At 45.9% G+C, this 20,782-nt stretch overlaps 1 protein-coding gene across 1 annotated transcript in view; it reads left to right on the top strand.

Moving 5' to 3' along the window:
• Nucleotides 1-20,782, top strand: part of LOC135826543 (uncharacterized) — a 50,891-nt gene that overhangs the window by 7,068 nt on the left and 23,041 nt on the right. The window contains exons 3-9 of the mRNA XM_065339152.1: nt 1,765-2,040; nt 4,999-5,406; nt 6,936-7,406; nt 13,915-14,190; nt 14,889-15,173; nt 18,095-18,268; nt 20,356-20,375. Coding sequence (XP_065195224.1) covers nt 1,765-2,040; nt 4,999-5,406; nt 6,936-7,406; nt 13,915-14,190; nt 14,889-15,173; nt 18,095-18,268; nt 20,356-20,375 — 1,910 coding nt within the window. The remainder of the gene's footprint in view (nt 1-1,764; nt 2,041-4,998; nt 5,407-6,935; nt 7,407-13,914; nt 14,191-14,888; nt 15,174-18,094; nt 18,269-20,355; nt 20,376-20,782) is intronic.

Here is a 20,782-nt window from a genome sequence, read left to right as displayed (position 1 = left end):
ACCCTCGTTAGCCATTACTCACACCAATACCTTCAAACAACGAAAGGGTCATGGGTAAAACATTTCCTTCTGACAGCTGTTTCGCCTATCAAAGGCTCGTCAGAGAAGGTGACGCTCACAGCCTCCACCTCACCTGAGCATTGTCTGTGGTTCGACTGTTATTGCCCCGTCTGACGAAGTTAAGTATCTAGGACTGACTCTCGATTCAACTTTAAGTTTCAGTGCCCACGTTAACTCCCTCAGGGAAGACATCGGAAAGAAACTAGGTGCTTTTCGACGTGGAAGGAGGAACCTTGCTGTCCAGGCCAGAAGGCAGTTCTACTTGTCAGTAGTCCAGAGCAAGCTCGAGTACGCCAGCACTGCCTACGTCCACTGCCTCGCTGACAAAGTGAGATATCAGCTGCTATGCATAAGTAAGAGAGCACTTAGATGCATATTTGAGCATGACACATTCACGCAGACATCATACTTGCTTGAGCGATACCACATAATTAGCTTAGACAAAAGATATCATACTAAGTCCATATTCTTCGTGTTCCTTTGCATCCACAATATCTGCAGTTCACTCCTCTCTGACATGTTCTCCCTTTGCCGTGACTGCGCTCACACAGATAGAGTAACCCACGGCCAAGTCAATTATTCCCTTTCCTTACCCATTGTGCAAGCTCAAGCTGGATACACATCTATTTCAATCCTTGGTGCTGACCGCTTTAATGCGCTTCCCGAATCTCTTCGCACCAATCATATCCCCAATTCATTTCGCCAGGAGCCTAACAATTTCGTTCATCTTGGGCACCCTGTAAGAAGACCTTAGGGTCTGTTGGGATTGCCCTAATAAAATAATAAAATACAATACCAAAAATACAATACAATACTGATATTGTAATTGACATGGCATATTGATTTTATACGGTGTAATTATTATGGGCGCAAGAAAGAAACTAGGCAAGGTGTAAAAATGATCCAAGAGTGTACGACATCCCCACTTTTACCTGCTGCCCACTCACACTGGTCCCTGTTTCCGATCCACTCTACTACATTCCATGATCACCACGTGGAACTCCCTGCCTACAGAGATTAGGATATCTGAAACCCGTGGTGTATTTAGCCAGCACGTTAAGTCCCATTTCCACAGGTATAGATTCCATCCTCGAGGTTTTCTCACTTCCTGATTACCCCCCTTCTTTACCAGTACCCTTTTCGCTTGCTTCTACTCAGACTTCGTATTTAACCTCTTCACATTCATCTTTTTTATCGTAATATTGTCTTCCTTTTAAGAATTGCCCCCTATTGTACACGCATTTTACACGTATATTTATTCTCGGAGATCCCCTTGATTTAGGCTTCGGCCTTTGGGGAATCCCTCAAATAATAATAATAATAATAATAAATAATAAATGAGAAGTTCCAAGAACATTCTCAAAGCCCTTGGTTCTAGGCAGGTGAAAAACTGTATTCGTCCAATCACAAGTTGCTAACATTTTGCATGGCTCGATAATGCAGCACAGATTCAGACTACGAGCGTGTAAATTCGTAACTGATCATGGAAAAGAAAAGAGTTTTGGCAAGCAACTAAACAAGAATATTAATATAAAAATAATAGCACATGGAGAAGGAGAGTTAGTTTCTAGTATCAATCAACAGCCGAAAGGTACCGTTCAACAGTTTATTGATATTCGTATGAACACTATAGATGTACAATATAAACTTGTTGCTGTTACATAGCCAGTACGAACGGTCCATACTATGTTTTCTCCCATGTAGCACCCTCCAACATAGCTGGCGACTCCACCGAAACTGAGATCTTCGCACGTTTATTGCAGCCACAGATACTCTGGGAATGGATATCTGGATTCTGCTTTGTTTACGCGGAAAATGGGACAGCGACTTACACAACTTCGGTTTGTGGCACAGGTGAGGCTATCGTTTTGACAAACCTGCGTGCCAACACGTCGTACCGAGTCCGAGCATTCTACACCACTACGACTGGCATGAACAGCAGCATCTCCCAAGAAGTCTATATTGGAACATTGCCTAAAGGTAATACAGTAAATACATTAATGCAAAGCCAAGGACCAAGAAACTAAAAGTTACGTTATATTGTCCACTAACGCCACCAGTTACTTTTATCTAAAAAAATGTGCTATAGCGATGACAATGCACGATAATAATGTAATGTATTGATGTTCTACAACTGACTGGTTATTAGCTCTAGAACGTCCTAGATGTGGTTGGGATGGTTAATAACTGTTCCACTTGTTTTATTCAAAGCTCCACATTTAAGTGGATAACAGCAAGAAGGTACAAGAGAAAAGCTAGAGATAAAAGGGAAACGAAGGATGAGTCCAGGTAGAAAAGGAAAAGGTAAGATTAGGCCGTTGAAAGGATCGGTCACGTAATACGGTTAATTTCCGTCGTCGATAGGATAATTATTCAATTGACATCCCTACGCAAGAAGTAGGGTGTTATTTTTAACAATGAAAAATAATATTTTACGAAGAATGCCTGCAAACGACACAGAACAGAACACAGAACACACTATTATTGATGTATGCATCCTACAAATCATGCAAGCGGCATTGATCGCGAAATGATGAGCATGCTCGGCAAGGCAAATAGGAAGCCCTTCATCCTTGAAAACAAACCATTTTAGTAGCAAGAAAGAGATACTGCACCTCGATTCTGCCCTAAATCTTCAATAATGATAATTTATGATAAAATGACTGGTGACGGTGATGGATAATGTAGTAGTATTTCATCAGCAGTCGTTTTGCAACTTTTAAAATCGCACTACTTTACATGCAGCATGAATGCTGCCTTCTTCTGATATATTCGTAGGTACTTGGCGCCTTTGCTGTGACTATGTAGGCTGAGTATATATAGGAAGCAGTGACCAGTCAAGGCCAAAACAAACAGTAAGACAGTCACAAACCACCCATGACCAGTCACAAATCAGTGAACAAGTCACAAGGCCCCATGAGCAGTCACAAATGAGTGTACAAGTCACAAGGCCCCATGACCAGTCACAAATCAGTGTACAAGTCACAAGTCCCCATGAGCAGTCACAAATGAGTGTACAAGTCACAAGGCCCCATAACCAGTCACAAATGAGTGTACAAGTCACAAGGCCCCATGACCAGTCACAAATCAGTGTACAAGTCACAAGGCCCTATGACCAGTCACAAATCAGTGTACATGTCACAAGGCCCCATGACCAGTCACAGAACAATGTCCAGTGAGTACTTTATTCATAATGGTGGTGGTAAAGACGCACCTGGCAGTATGGCGGTAAACACACGGCAGACAGTAATTATACAACATGAGTAAAGGAGATAAATGGCTGTCAATACAGTCTTATGTCGAGCCAGACGCGCTTCAGCCTGGACAAGGTTGACAGGTGCAAGATCGAAGTTGATGTTGTTCTTTTTGAGACATTTTGTCGTTCCAGTATTTCAAGTAGAAAGACTGCTCCCGGGAGGTAATACAAATAGGTACAAGACTACAAGCACATTGAACATCTGAAAATACATGATACTGTCGTTGACCATGCTGCAAGCAGCTACTTGTAGAAGGAAAAAACCACAAGAAAGACGTTGTATCTCATGTACTGGACAAACAGGGCTAACAGGAAAAGACCGTGACGACGGCAACAGGGCATGATCCGCGTACGCAACGGATGGCAAGCCTGGCAAGAGAAAATGCCAAGCAGCACCGCAGCCAAGCTACAACCCGGCTGTAGTCAGCGTTGCGTTTCGTGGCCAAGCCATGCGCCAGCGTCGTGACTACTACGGCTGCTTATGAGCCCATCCCACAACAGAAGGAGAAGACTAACGGTTTGAAGGAGCCATGCTCGACTCCATTGACACGTTCACCGTGAGCACTCTTCTTCTCCCCTTCAAACCTTCGGTAGACGGAATGAAGAGACTTGGACCGATAGCTCCGCGTGTGGGGATAAAATACCCTTGTATCGAAGAATGCATGGCGGCTGTCAGTCCAGAATCCCTTCACCTGCAGATCGGCACGGGCTTCAGGATCAGTGTTGGCTGACCTATGGTGTAAGGTTTCACCAGTTAGGGGCTGCAATGGTGGCTCCACCTCCACATCATGATGGACCTCCTTCATGCACGACGAGAGGAAGTCGGTGGGAGCATTGTGTCGCATCAAGATGAATCCCGACAGCTTACAAATTTGTTCATGGTCAACTGAAAACCTTGAGCCACAGGGACAGGATGCTCGCAGGTTTTCCAGAGGGCCACAGTACCGGAGCCGAATATGATCATGAAAGTAAGCTTTCACAACAAAGTAGGAACCGTGCTCAGCCGTAGGGACGGTGGTCAGGGTACAGGACCCGCCCTTTTCGCGTGCCAAGGTTTTGCTCGCTGTTGTGGCTGCGGCAGGCGGCCTTGGATGGCGGCCGCTGTTGCGCTCAGTACTACGCGGTGGCGAATTCGCACTCCCGACATAGTTGCCTGGTCCGGCCGAATGCTCTCCAACGACTCCGATCCGCCGGTGTTGATCTGAGCTGCGAGGTGGGTTGTGCACTCCAAAGACCCAGCGTTCGGAGAGTCCTCAAAAGGGTTGTCGAAAGATAAACCGCGATGTCGGGCAGGCAGAGTTACCATCTCCATCTCCAAATCGCTCGCTTCATGCTTGGTCAGAGCTGGCAGTAGACGGCATACCATAGAGGCTGCATGTGATCACCAACAGTGCATGTGTAAAGTACGCACGACACAAAACACCAAGGATGATTCGTTTTAATTTTCTCACCCATAGGTAATCTTCAGACAACTCATGCTGCCCGAGCAGCCAATGTCAGACTTTATTATTGGATCTCTGTAAGTACATCTCTGTATTAAAAAAACCTCGGCCATAAAGATCAAAATATGATGCATAATGCTGTTTTTTGTATCAGGAATCAAATATTCACGTGAAATGGAAATATATTGTCAGACCCACCAATGCAATTTCTGTTCTTGTGCATTGATTCACTCTGTACAGTAAGATGGAACGCGTGTGCTCAAACGAACACCAGTACTTGGCAAGTCGATTGGACTTTTCGATTTGACCACAAAACCTGGAAAGACGCCAACATATCCTGTCGGTCACTTGGCGGATCACTGGCTACTGTTCAGACAATTGCTCAGCTGCAATGCGCCAACTCTACAGTCATGGGAACGTCCGGTACGTGGGTAGGCCTGACTGGTACATGGAGCCCCGGGAACTGGAGTGCTTGGAAATGGGAAGCTGCATTGTCGTCCGTTACGGCACAACTTCCATGGTCCTTGCAATTTCCATTCATTCGGCCTGACTACATATATGGATACTATCAGCCAGACAAAATCAGGTTAAGGAATTGGGACAAACAACAATCACTTCGATATCTCTGTCAACGATATGTGCCTAAAGGTAGGTGTATGGCCTTTGATAAGCCGAATTTGATATCACATTGTTGATAAAGTTAAAACAGAGAGGTTCATAAAGTTATAAAGTCTACGAAAAGCCTACACCCACTATCTTCAAATCTATTCGGGTGTCGTCGCTGCAAATTAGAATCTTTTAATGGGTAACAAACTACCAAGCAGGCAGGCATATTGGGCCGGTCTAAGACAATGATTGAGAAACAGAAGGTACCAGGTTAAAGTCCTGCTTGGAAGCGGAAGGATTTTTTCCAGCCTTGCTGCGACCCACAGTTACTAGTAATTGGGAACTCGTGGCCTGGCACGAGGGACACATGGATCCTGTGAATGGGATTTTCGGTCTTTGAGCACTTGCTGGTGAGCTGATCTACTCTCCTCCCACCGATTTAGGAGGTGATCATTGTAGGGTGGTGTGGTTACTACGGATGCGAAAAAAGTGGGGTTACTACGGATGCGAGTCTCACGCGAACCATGATTATTTTTTAAACTACCAAGCAAAAGGCTTCTTTATAATATATCTGGGCTAGTTCTCGTTAGCAACAATCCGAACTAGCGCGCACACTGCACCGAATTGCTTTGTACTGCATTCAAGACTGACGTTATGCGCTTTGTTTTGCATTAAGTAGCGCATGGCACCTAGAAGATGACACAACAACGACATAGCTTTGCAGCATAGACAGCGTGTGTGGGCAGGCGTGTGTTTACCGCCATATTGCCAGGTGTGTCTTTACCACCATATTTATCAACCATAAATACAGCTGCATTGGTGTCTACAACTTCATTCTCCCGAGTCAAGCTCCGTCTGAATACAACCAAGAAGAAGATTGCCTGATGAGTCCAGCGGGGACGAAACGTACGTCGCAATCGAGCTATGTCGTTGCTGTGTTATCTTCTATGTGCCATGCGCAACTTGATGTATCAGCCTGGTATGTCGGATACCGCCAACCATGCATAGACGAGGCGCCAGGCCCGAACTGATGGTGGTGGAGGTGAGAAGGAGAGCTCTGTGCCAGAACTTTGCAGCTTAGAGAGCGTGGGTGGGCAGGCGTGTGTTTACCGCTATTTTGCCAGTTGTGTCTTTACCACCATATTTATCAACCATAGGTACAGCTGCAGTGGTGTCTTCAACTTCATTCTATCTTGAAGAGAAGAGAAGGAAATATTGGATAGATGAAAGAAAGAGGCTACTTGATAGTGTCGATTTGCGTCTCTGCATGCGAAATATAGAGTGCGAACATATGAGTTGTATAGTTTTGTTCTACAGTATCTAGTGCCTCTATCAAAACATCAGTCCCAATTTCCCCTGTCTGGTGACCACTGCAATGCCTGAAACTTCCCTTTGCACCTCTTCTTGGCGCTTTTCCTTATATTTCTCTGAACATTGGTGTGTTTACAACTCTATTCGGGGTGTCTCCACCTTTTGTGGACATATACGCAAATTGCTTGCATTGGTTGGAAGGATTATATCAATGTCTTAATAAAAGTGTTTGTTTGGAATACAAACTGTCAATTCTGCAGATAACTGGTACGAATGCTCACTGGACCAAGAAGCATCGGGAAGACTCGAAACACTTTATATTCCCTCACCTAAGACATACGATGATGCGTCTGCTGAGTGTGCCCGGAGACGTAGCATTCTAGCGAATATCCAGAATAGATATCATGGAGAGTGTGCAGGAGACCTGCTTGGACCCCGAAACGGTCAGTGCAACAGTTCTTCCAGTGACAACTGCAAGACTTCCTCGTACTTCTGCAAAACCAATACATGCAATGTGTGGGTTGCTCTTCAACGACCATCTCAATCCAATACCTGGACATGGATGTTACCTGTTCCAATCTCAGCAAACAATGTTTCTTGGATTACTGCACCACTACAAGGAGGAGGTGGACGGAACGAATGCGGGTTTTATTTCCCCGAGAAAGAGAGTTTTGGAATCGAATCTTGCTCAATGAAGCTAAGTTACTATTGCCAAAGATATACACCAAAAGGTAGGAATCTCATATAAACTATTTTACACACCCATTAGGCAACTCTTGTACTTGCCTAACAACCTTTCCGTGTTCACCTAACTATGCACTGAAGGCGCTGATTATAACATTAATTTGGGAACAAAGGTTGCTTAAAACGTCTTAACCCACAAAGGCCATTCAAAGCACATTTTCCGATCCATGATCATTATCACTACTTCCATAGTACAAAGATCGCGATAGATGTACATTTCTTCTTCCAAAACCTTCGGCTTTGTTTTATTTCTAGGAAAACATGGCTCGGGGTGGCAATTACCACTTTGCGCGGTGATTGAAGGGATTCATAGCCAGCTTCGGGAGTACGAAAATTTATAGAAAAAAATCGAAAAATGAAGAAGGAAAAGTTGAAAACTTGTGGCCAGGGGCTTTTGGCAGGGGTACGTGGGTGCTGCTAAAAGCGCTCAATATCCCGCTAGGGTCTAATTGGGTTAGCGTCCGTCGAAAGTTCCGGTCGGACACGGACACAACCATTTTCTTTAATATTTCCTCGAAATAGACTTGGGTATGTGTTAAATAATCTTAACCCTTGCACTCGTTTTTTTTGTCTCAGTGACGTGTGGTAAAGCTTTTTTTAGCTCTGAAAAAATCTCGTGGTTGGGCGTTTTAGCCCCACATATGCCCGTTCCGGGATCATGGAGACCACTGATACATCTCGGGAACCAGCTGAAGTCGACCCATGGCGGAAAGTAAGCGCCAGGGACCTGATGGCCCGAACTGTGCTATTTCCAGCTCCAAAGGATTTGAAACTCGCCGAGTACGTGAGCTGCCTCGAGCAACACGGAATAGGAGCTGAGCTCATCCTATCTATCCAGGTCAGTTCGGTAGGCCAATGCAGATTAACGTTCACAGATATCCAGCTTGCCCAGTTAGTCGTGAAGAATGGCTTCCATATCAATGGACAACATATCCTTCCAAAATCCTTGACAGAAAACACTCATGTTCAGTTGCACATTCACGATGTTCCTGTGTGGGTGTCGGATGGCGCCATTACAGCCGCACTTGCTCCATACGGTACCGTGCAGGGTGCCATCCGCCACGGTAAACTTAAGGTACGGGACAACGTTGTTATTGCAACCGGAGTCCGTTTTGCAACCTTTGTACTGGGGTCGAATAAAGCCGTACCTTCGTACGTGAAATCCAGAGACGGGAAAGGCACTTTCCGCGTACATTATAGTGGCCAAAAGCCCACGTGTCGGATTTGCAGCAAGCCAGAGCACCTTGCCAAGGACTGCCCTGAGGCCCGCAGTACCACTGCCAGTACCGGTAGTACACAGCAGTCACGGCATTCAATGTCACCTACATGTACAGACACTGAACGCACACGTCGACTCCTGTCTGATGTGGTCGCAAACCCAGCCCAGACAGAGCAGCAAAGTAAAGCCCAATCACAATGCCCAACATCCAAGTCTAAGCAGGCTAATCTCCCAGCAGCTGACAAGAGCGACTCCAGCTCCTCTGAGTCTGAAGAGTTGCCTCTTTCTGCTGATACTGAATCATTGGTCGACAACGAAAGCTTATCCAAGCCAGAAAACCAGCAGCTGTCTAACTTGCCCTGCGACTCCGACAGGGAGGCCAAGAAGGCAGACAGCGATGCATGTACAGCTCTGGGCCCACAGCTGGGAGGCCATAGCGACGATGATCCTGATTCTGGCGGGTGGGAAGTCAACCGATCCAAGCGTTCACGCCATAGCGTCACACCTGATCGGGACCAGAGTGCCACCACCACTGGATCCAAGCAACGGAAAAAACGGAAACGAAAATCTCCTGAGAGTGGCCAACAAGTCCTGCAGTAAGTCACTTCAGAAACTTACCGCTTTGATACACATTTACCTTTCATTTTTACACCGATGCCTAGTTCTGTCATTCATCACAATACCATTAAATGTTCACTCAGACTCCTTTGCACCAATGCATTTAGCTTAGGAAACAAGCTAGCTGAGTTCCAGCACACACTGCACCAGCATAATCCCGACATAGCAGTAGTGACGGAAACAAAGTTTTCCTCTGAAACCGTTCCACCATCCGACTCCACATTCCCTGGCTACACCACCTTCCGGCTGGATCGAACAGCACGCGGTGGCGGAGTGGCGGTATGGATCAGATCTACACTCCCAGCCATGGTAATTGATGAGTTATTTTCTCCACATCACGAACTCATTTGGCTATCCATTCAATTGTCCCCTGGACAAAAGATAGTCTTGGGCGCTGCTTACAGGCCAGGTTCGACGGGGCCCAGTGACCTTACGCTCATTAACCATCTCGATGACATCCTTCCCTCTGCTCGTGCACTTGGTGCCAACCTCATACTCACCGGTGATTTTAACGTGCATAACCGAAATTGGCTCCATAGCTCGAAGACCACACCTGCGGGGGAAGCCCTCGAAGACACATGCACAGCCCACTTTCTCACGCAGCACGTTCAGAGTCCTACTCGCGGGGATAACACACTCGACCTGGTGATGTCCACGTTCAACTCTCCAGTGACCACGCAGATAATGTCCCCTATTGGTCGATCTGACCACGCTGTAATTCTTTCGGACTTCACAGGTGTTCTTCCTACCCATGAAGCGGCGGTGCAACGAACTGTCTGGCGCTATGAAAAGGCAGACTGGAACCGCCTCCGATACTTTTTCCGCCAGGTTGATTGGTCAACCGTCATTACTGCCAACCCAGAAACTTCGTGTGAGCACGTTACTGCCACAATCATGAAAGCCGTTTCCCAGTTCGTTCCGTCCAAGACACTGACAGTGAAGTCAACGGATCCGAAATGGTGGACACCTGAGTGTGCAGCCGCCATGAAGGAGAAGGACAAACGCTGGCGCACTTGGAGGAAGCACCCTCACGATTTTGCACTGAAACATGAGTTTACCCGTTCTGTAAACAATGCTATCGCAGTCCTCGCTAGATCTAGAGTTTCCAAAGAGAACAGCCTCTGACATAGCTTGTCGAATGGGTCCCTGAAGGAGAAGGAATGGTGGACGAAGCTAAAGTGTGCTTGTGGCGAGGGTCGGAACACTGACATTCCCCTGCTCGTTGATAGTGAAGGTTGCGAGAGGGCCACAAGCTATGAGAAAGCGGAGGCTTTCGCACGTTTCTTTTCCCACAAGTGCAGTGTGCAAGGCCGCGACCTTACCACGATGGACTTACCGGACACGGCATTCGCTGACGCACCTGCACTAACGACAGTCCACTTTCGCCCGGATGCAGTCCACCGGCTTTTAGCTCGCCTGGATGCCTCAAAGGCGACTGGACCCGACGGTATTTCCGCTCGTGTCTTGAAGGAATGCGCCAGAGAACTTGCCAAGCCACTGTGTCAGCTCTTTGCTCTTTGCTTCCAGCACGGAGTCCAGCCACAAATGTGGAAGACTGCCAGCGTGGTTCCAATCCACAAGCGATCTTCACGATCCGCCCTAAGGAATTATCGTCCAGTTTCACTGCTGAGCATAATCTCTAAGATCATGGAGAGCGTTATCAATCGTCAGCTCATGAATCACCTTGAGCGTTACAAACTCCTAACACCCCACCAGTTCGGGTTTCGTCGCCGCCTCGGGACCTCAGATGCGCTACAGGCTCTACACCACGCCTGGATCACAGCCGTCGGCCGAGGCGGTGCAGCACGTATTCTAGCCGTGGATATTGCCGGAGCATTCGACCGTGTGCCCCATGCTGGCCTCCTCCACAAAGTCCGCCATCTTGGCATTGGCGGCCCCCTGCATACCTGGCTCTCTTCCTACCTAGGTGGACGGTCCATTCAATGCTTGGTGGGCGGCCAAACCTCATCGCTGTATACCATATCAGCAGGAGTTCCCCGAGGGAGCATACTCGGCCCCACACTCTTCCTGATTTACGTGAACGACGCCTCAGAGACCCTGTCACCCGGAGCCCACCTGGAGGCGTACGCCGACGATACTACCTTGTACAGCCTGATATCCCTCGACACATCCCCAGCCGACGCAGCATTGAGCCTCCAGACTTCTGTTGATCGCTTGCATCAGTGGGGCCGCAGATGGCGCATCTCCTTCGAACCGTCGAAGTCCCAAGCCATGACCGCCACTCTCCGCAGAACCCCCATCAATTTGCCTCGCATTGTCTTCGGCGGCACTCCTGTCCTTGAGGAGAAGGCTTTCTCTTTACTTGGAGTGACCTTTGACTCGAAGCTGTCATTCAGCACTCATCTCCGGAAGGTTGCCACTCGAGCCAAACAACGCCTAGGCTTCCTGCGCCGTGCAGCGCACATTCTCTCTCCAGCCGGCCGCACCACGGTATACAAGGCATTTGTTCGACCAGTTATGGAGTATGCCCCCCTCATCTGGATAGGTGCTCCGCCCAGCTACCTGCAACGCCTGGATCATATCCAACGCTGTGCTCTGCGAATCATCGGTCCAGGTGCACTATTACCTAGCCTGGCCATCCGTCGTACTGTTGCCTCGCTTGCCTGCCTATACAAGCTGCATTACCTGCCTGGCCCTCCGCAGCTGCTCTCTGTTTTGCCACCGCGCCATTTCCCCTCATCCAGCCCCAGAACTCGCAGCGAGCATGGTAGCGTCATTGGCCATGACCACCAGCTCCAACACCAGCTGCTTGCATCTGTCCCGCTGGCATTAAAGCGCTCGTTCCCACACTGCAGTATTAGTGACTGGAACTCCCTCCCCGCCGCTCTTCTGTCCCAGCCTCCCCACAGCAAGGGAATGCAAGCATTCAAAACTAATGTTTATCGCCATCTGCGACTCACAAACTGGCTCTGGGCAGTCGACTCGCTATGATGATGCTCTCGTCGTTCTCCTCTATCCCTATCTATGCACCACAACTGGCTCAGACAACCGACTCGCGATGACCAGCCATGATGATGCTCCTCTCAGTACAGCCCTTGTAATTTGTTAATAGTCTCACAGTTTCTCCCGCACACTCGCTGATGTTAACCCTTCCTTTCTTTTCATTTTGCTGACTCGTACAGCTCTATCTTTTGTTTTTGGTGCGTGTTTTTGGCCGTGATGCCGAGACCTCAGGTCGGCAGAGCCATCAATGCCCCACCATCACTGCTGCGTCTCGGTGCAGCCCCTGCTCAATAGTTGTCACGTTCGTCCTAGTCTCAGTATCATTGTCTTTCTTTATTATTTTCGAGCTGGGAGTGTGAACATAGTAAAAAAAAAAAAAAAAAAAAAAAAAAAGTTACGAAGCACGTACTAGCTGGCATTACACGCGATATTCACATTGGGCACTAGGAGTATCGCCATTTCACTAACCAATAATGATATCACCTAATTAAGGAATTTCCAGTTTTGCTATTGGGCAGTAGATACGATAGATTTGACCAGGCAATACGGCAGTAGTTAACATGTGGCAAGATATAATGCATTGTAGGAAGAAGAGCGAAAGCGGACGGGAAGATGGGCGCGATGGGAGTACAATTATTATAGTTCTGTCCCCACTTGGAGTATTTTGCTCCTGCTCTTGAAGCAGTTGAGCGCTCTTGTCTTTGCTGTGTGCGTTATGCAGAGCTCCCTGACTTGTCAGTTTGAGCACTCTGGCAAGGTTCTGCATGTACCTTCGTCAACGTCCTTCACATCTAAGAGTTTCACGTTTCAGTCTTGTTTTCGCGCATCTTCCCCTCCTACTCCTATAACTTAGAACCTTTCAAGTTGGAAGGAGGTTGGAGAGCGATTCCAGTACATGCTGGAATACGTGCTAGAGTTGACCGTCAGTACTGTTCAACAGTGTCGTTCAATTGCATTGCTTGAGCGTAAATCAACCCTTTTTTCTTTGAGTGTTGCCTGGAATAAACTTCCTGAAGATATTCGTTCACTCTCTACAACAGCGAAATTTAGTATTGCTGTTCGTTGGTATCATTCGCAATCAATGTTTTCTTTGAAAGGTATTCCTGACTTTTGTGTCTAGGCTAACCACATCTATGATAGTTTCAATGGTTTGTGTATATTTCAGTTATAGTAATCCACAATGCTGCTTTTCTAATTCTCATTATGATTAGCATGCAATGTACTACCCGAAGCACTGAATTTACTTCTTCTGTACTCTATATTCTAATGTATCTTCTACCTCTTCTCCCTCACGAACATACTTTCTAATTTTCCATACTTGCTTAGGAGACTCCCTTCGATAGGCATCTATTTGCCTCTGGAGGATCCGTGAAATAAAAATCAATCAAATCAATCAATCAATGAGCTGATAGTCAAGCAACTAGTATTGGTGTTAGTGGACATTATAGCGTAACTTGCATTTCCTGGATCATTTTCTTTCCTATCTATATAAATATAAACCTGTTAAAGATTGCTGGAGTCTCGGTTCGAAAATCTTTTAGAATTCTGATTTTTGGAAGCAGTCAAATAGTCCGTACATATACAACTATTCTTCCATTAGAAAGGTAATATTCGACAAACTAAAAACCATGTACTTGTATATGTCTTGTTCACTGGTATTCCATGCGTTCTTCACTATGCTCTTTCCCCTGTAGTGCCCTCCGCCTTAGCTGCAAACTCTACAGACACGCAAATCTACGCACGCATAGTGCAGCCTGAGATACTTCGAGATTGGGTTTCTGATTTCTGCTTTCTGTACGCGAAAAATGGAACTTCGGCTACCCCGACTGTAGTGTGCGACAAAAATGAATCAACTGTTCTGTCAGGCCTGGCAACAAATACTTTGTATCGGATCAGAGCATTCTTCAAAACTACGATCGGACACAACAGCAGCATGTCCTCCGAAATCATAATTGGAACATTGCCAAAAGGTAAGGGATCCGGTTACATCATACACCGACACCAACAGGGTCAGGAGTTAAGAGTTTTGCGTGACTCTTTAAGGATTTGGTGAAATGGACATTCTACTTATTGTTCCAGGCAAATTCGTTTTGCCATGATCGATTTCCTCAAATGACATTCCATGTCACGCTTCACATAATATGCATTGCTGATTCGATTTAGGGTATAGCCACTAATGTGCCCAAATTATTTCGTTGACAGGATGTGGAGCTAAATAAATTATTGTGAAAAGAAGAAGGACACAATGTTACGAGTCGGGGGACAGTTAGTCATAACTCGTAACATTTTGTCCTTCTTCTTTTCACAATAGTTTCTTATCAGTGTTATTTTCACGTGCATGATCCTTAGTCACTGCCTTGCATGCAGTCTTTTCCTTTGTCACTCCGAGTGTATATTTCGAAACTATTCCATTATCACGTAGCTCAACATCATTATCACCTTTCTTGAATCTATACGGTACTAGAGAAACTACGAGTGGACCTAATTGATCCACAGACTTGAACGCGGCCGTGCTAAATTAATAATAATAAGAATAATTTGTGTCTTTCCCTCAAATTAACGAAGGATAAGAATAATATGAATGATAATACAGTCCTTTGGTTAATCTTTTTCTAAACAAAACAATTTCCTTAGTCATTACACGTGATGTGGATGTGTTTTATATCAGCGCCAAATCCGCCTCTCAACCCCGTCATCTCAAGTACTACTATCACGGTTTTTCTAGGTCGAATAGAAGAAGGCAACCTTCCCATACGCCAGTATTGTGTGCACGGAATGCCTGCTAATGATCTGTCCGGGAATATGCCATTGGTACCAGTATGCAGCGCCTCGAAAAATGTCACCTTACCTGGCCTAAAACCCAACATGAGCTATAATGTCACCGCCTTTGTTAGCAATGCCTATGGAGACAGTGACCAGTCCAGCTCCACTCGCATTACCACGTTGCCCACAGGTGAGGATGAATTTTGTTTTAAGCATTGTATGTAGTGAATAACACAGCAACCCGGTTTGAACAAAGTTGCAAGCAAATCCTTATAACCGGCACTTTGGAGGTCAGAGCATTGACAAAATATCACTTATGAAATTTTGGAAAGCTACCTACACTAACTTTGAAAGTGTGGCCAGACATGATAACCTCTGTGTCAAGGTTATGCGTAAAATAGAATATGGATGACTTAGCAAAACAGAATATGAATATTGCCAAGTGTTTAGCTACATGTTGTCAGCAATCAACGCTTTCTTTCTTCACAAGGTATGGGAACGATTCTTAAATCATGCGCTGACCTTCTTGCACCCTCACTGATGCTCATCTTCAACAAATCATTGTCCGAAGGCCAGCTGCCACCGAACATGAAAATCGCCAACATCACTCCCGTCTACAAAGGTGGTGACCCCAGTCAACCCACCAACTATAGACCTGTCTCTTTGCTCCCTATAGTCTCCAAGCTGCTTGAGCGTATCGTCCATGAGCAACTCAGTCAATACCTGGCTGAACATAATCTTTACCCTTCCTGTCAATTTGGCTTCAGACGCCAGCACTCTACAGAGGATGCTCTCACAATGGTTACAGACAAATTCCTAAGAGCCCGAGATGACGGGCTGTCAACTGGCGCTGCTTTCCTGGACATGTCAAAGGCCTTTGACAAGGTCCAGCATCAGACACTTGTCGAAGACCTATTCCAGCTTGGAATCTCCGGCACAGCCCTGAACTGGTTAAGCGACTACCTCTCAAATCGTCAACAACAAGTCGTCATCAGCGGCGATAGTAGCTCACGACAATCCGAGGACGAGGAGGAGTTCGACATCGACAAGAGCAAGTCTGCCATCTACAAGCATTTGGTGTCCAGTCCGGATTGTCGTAAGTTGTTTGACGATTCCTGGTTTAGTGTTATTTGTCGCGCGCGTTTCTTTAAGCAGTTGCAGGTGTTGGAAGCTGTATATATTCGCACACGTGACCCTGTTCTATGCAAGCAAAAAGAAAATGTTGTAGCACTCACACTTTTTAAATAATACACACTCACCAGTTTTTGTTCACACGCACTCACAGCTGCCACATTCATCTACTGCTACCATTCTCAGATACACTGCAAAGGTTCACACTACACGCGTTATGCATAACCGCTAGCTGTGCTGCATTCTCACGCTTCTTTTCATGTTACTCTAGCTATATAACTGGTTGTTTTAGTGATTCTTGCTATGTGACGATGTTCCACTGATGATGGTCACACGAAAACGTTCTGGAATTGTTTCATTTTAATTGTTTATACATGATTATGAGTGCACAATTGATATTTTTCATTGCTATTTTACGACTGTTGTCTCCTCGTCGGTTATTTAAATACTTTTTTTCTATTTTCTTTTTTTCTTTTTAATCTTTTCCTTACATTTGTGTGCCTGTTTGTCTTTAGTCGATCTCATGTAATAAGGCAACACTGCCTGTTTGTTATTCGACGTTAAATAAACCAATCCCAATCCCCATGTGTGGCCTTAGCAAGGACAGGGCACACGCACAAAAAATGAAAACAACAGACACACAATTTGTTTCGTTACACAGAAAAACGAATATCGTTTTTGGTCTCTACATTGGTGTCTATATATGAGCCCGAGCGCGCTAAAACATGACCACAGCTTTTTTTGAAAAAGTCGAGATAATCGCGATTTGAATTCCGCGGCAAAAAAATACGAAGTGCAGTGCAACGCGAGTCGCTGTTGTTGTTCTCCTCGGTCGACTGGACTGTTCCGGATGCAATTCTTTGTTGCAAGTAAGTAGTTTATTTGTTAGAGTTTGTATTCCATGTTGCGCTGAGTCGCCTAAAACTGATCGTCATCGATGTATCGACAGGAGAGCCTAGTAGTAGTAATGTACTGCGGAGCGGAAGAAGACGACATCATCGCACTCCATGCGCAGGATAAAATATTTTGAGGATTCGAGTCGGAAACAGAAGGAAGACGATGATGGCTACAGCGACGAGTCATTTGAGGGCGACACTTTCATCGAGCGTAAAAGGAATTGATGCTGGTCAGCTGGTAGTCCCACGATCTGCAGTGACGAGGAATTCTACTCTGATGACAACCTGGCAAGCGATTGGCATCGACGCTGACTTGGGAGGTGAGTCGGCCGATGATTTGGCCAGAATGGACATCGCTGCACATATCCGGGACAATGCCAGTATTGGTTGCAAGTGCAAAAACAATCACTGGACTCTGCTGCTCCCTCAACTTGCTCAAGTCGATAATTTGAGTACCCGTATGCGGAACATCGCTAGCATGAGCAGCATGCCGCGAAAACAGTACTCTCTGGCGAGCGGAGAAAACCGTGTGCAGATGGGCTTTGGTGTGGGGAATATGAGTGCGACGTCTAGTACTGCGTATGTTGAGGAACACTGTGTGCAGCAGTGTATACTGTATATCTGAAAGTACAGGTGGAGTGTGATGGAGAGGACATGGAGTGCCAACTTCTTCGGCCATCTACAGATGTTGACCGTGTTTTCGCTGGCGGTTCTCCAGTGGTGCTCCAAACATGAGGTATTTCGGACACCCAGCTCAGCTGCCTATAGACAATTTGGATGTGGCTGAGTACCTGTCAGCTCATGCTATAAGACCCTGGACAGAGGAACTGACCCGGAAAGGATGAACCAAGGGGCATATAAATTGTGTGAAAAAATGACAATCCCATTGCTGCACATAGAATTTCACCATTTCAACAGTGCTGCATATAATACCATTGTAGTAACACTTAGACATGTCGGATCAATCCAAAACTTTGAACAAAAAACTGAAAATCGAATTTTTGGTCTGTGGTCATATTTTGGCGTGCTCTGGCTCATATAATACATCTGAACTTGTCAACATTGTTATCTGCCAATTTTATAGTGCCATCTTCAACAATACCCCCAATCTCGGGCAATGAAGCAAGCACCAGCGGGATCAGTGTTGGAGGATTCGTCGGCCTAGCCGTGGCAGGAATCCTAACTGTAATCCTGGCTGTAGCCATGGCGGCCAACCGAAAAAGGATTTCTCGCTGGTTCTCATCGAAAGATTTTACAGGTACACAATCCACTGTCCTCCTTGTCTTGAAGCCGTTGTGTTCAATGCACGGTCGATTCTTTTTCTCAGTATAAACAGCGCTAAATTCTGCAATGCCTCCTTCACTGAAGCTAGAAAAGCTTTTGTTTTGTGAAGAATTCCTGCCCTAAGAGATCCTAAAGCATAATATTATGATGAAGGCAATCATTACAATTAGCTGAACCGACATTTATTACAGGGTGCCACAGAGTTCTTGGCCATTGAAGAAAATGTGTTGAGTCACCTCTACCATTACACTGCACTCGTTAGCTGACTAGACCCTCCTGCACACAGCCATCAACATTCCCAGGACACTTCCTTAGACGATACTGATAAACTGCTTCAGACAGCTGTTTCGATAATACATAGCTCATCAGTGAAGGTAGATGTTGATTGATTTAAATATAGACCAAACTGCTATTATAATTATAAAGTTTCCACATACAAAACTGGCATAGCTGAGGTGATAACGCGGGAAAGTGTGAAGCACTGTTGACGCGCATGGGACATGCATGCAGCGTTAGAAATTCGGCGCGGAAAATCAATCACTATGACTATCAGTGCAGAAATAACGTGCCAGAATCAGTGTACTGCGTAGCTAGTGAGAGTCTGTGTATCGCACTTGTCCGAGTGCCGTGGAGGCCGGCAAACGCCCCTCGCGTCAGAGCAATAAGAGGGACAAGACGAGTCAAGGGACAATCCGCAGAACGCAATACCATACGACCAACTGTGTTTTTCTACCAGCGTTATTGTACTGTCCACACACATCTGACGACGATATACTGGGCGAATGCCGCGGGGCCTCGCAGCGTGTCAGCGGCATTGGGTGATAGGCAGATAACAAGGTAGCTTGCGGACAACATTGGTGGCATGAATACTAATGAGTGCCAAGCGTTTTGGCGCGACGGGCGACCAGTACAGTGCTTCAGGGGCTGCTGTGGCTGTTGACGTGGGAGAGTCGTGAGGTGTGTTTGCCGGCCTTCATAGCGCTCGGACTAGAGCCACACACAGACTCTCACTAGCTACGCAGTACACTTGTTCTGGCACGTTATTTCTGCATTGATAGTAATAATGATTGATTTTCCGTGCCGAATTTCTGACGCTGCATGCATGTCCCATGCGCGTCAACAAAACTTCACACTTTCCCGGGTTATCACCTCAGTTATGCCAGTTTTGTATGTGGAAACCTTTTATAATAGCAGTTTGGTCTACACTTTAATCAATCAACATCTACCTTCACTGATGAGCTATGTATTAGCGAAATAGCTGTCTGAAGGAGTTTATCAATATCATGTACGGAAGTGTCCTCGCAATGGTGATGGTTGTGTGCAGGAGCGTCAAGTCGGCTAAGGAGCGCAGTGTGATGTTGGGGGTCACTCAACATGAACCGACATTTGTGTACGATATTCATGCAATGTAAAAACAGTATAGTCGATGTGCAATAAAACGATGAAAATAAGAATAAATGGTGTACATCGTCTCCACTGGTTTACCATTGCATGAATAAAGTACACAAATGTCGGTCTAGCTCATTTTATTGATTGCGGTTATCAAAATATTGTCCCCTCACCATTTGCATAACATTATATTAATTTTAATGGGGATCGTATGGAGATAAAAATGCAACTCTCTATCTTTGTTTTCATAATTCTATGCCTTTGTCTGCCTCTCAGAAGTTTTCTGACCTTTTGCTCTTTCAGTCTATACTTATTTCTGTCCGTCTTCCCTTCTCTTTCTCTCTTCATCTGTCGATTACCATTTCTCTCTGTCGGTCTCTTTGTCCCTCTAAACCTCTTTCCCTTTCCCTGCCTGTTCGTCTCTCGGTATGTCTCCCGATCTCTCTCCCTCTCCGCTCTTCTAAACGTCAACCAATGTGGTCATGTTAGCAGCATGAATTTCGCTGAGGGCATGTATTTTCGAAGTAATGTGAATTCTGTGCTTTAACGCTACATGAAATGCTGGGTATATATTCACGAGTCAATGTCGAATATCAATTATCAATCTGGACAGGGAATTTACCATTACATGCGATGTTTTCTTGTGTGTTCCGCTCTCCTTCTAATCATCAGTTCCAGAAGAGAGGCCACAGGTGAGTGCAGCGAGGAACACGTTTACAGTATGCACCTTATCTGTCCTCATTCATCTGTTTTGGTCTAAATATCACACAGTATCGCCTATTGAGTACTATGCACAAGAAAATCCACGTACGCCTTGCGAGCAATGTTGCGGCAGCATCTTCTCTATGGCTTTGTCTTTTCTTACGTCTTCTCCTTGACTGTGCACCTCAATGTTAAAATTAATGGTTTTTTAAAACCAGCACTGTCGCAAAAGCGGAAAATGCTGGCCAACCACGACCTCTTTTGTATTTCGGAGAAAAACCATCCAACAGTTTAGAATTACTTAGGTAGAGTATAGGTAACTCTTTACTGGCCAAGAAAGCGCCAAAGGAAGCTGCGATGCACCTCTGAGTCAAGTGACCTGATCCATTTGAAACTC

The sequence above is a fragment of the Sycon ciliatum genome, chromosome 10, assembly GCF_964019385.1.
Source record: "Sycon ciliatum chromosome 10, ocSycCili1.1, whole genome shotgun sequence".
Lineage (NCBI taxonomy): Eukaryota > Metazoa > Porifera > Calcarea > Leucosolenida > Sycettidae > Sycon > Sycon ciliatum.
The sequence above is the reverse complement of the archived record's forward strand: the minus strand, read 5'-3'. Positions and strand labels throughout refer to the sequence as shown.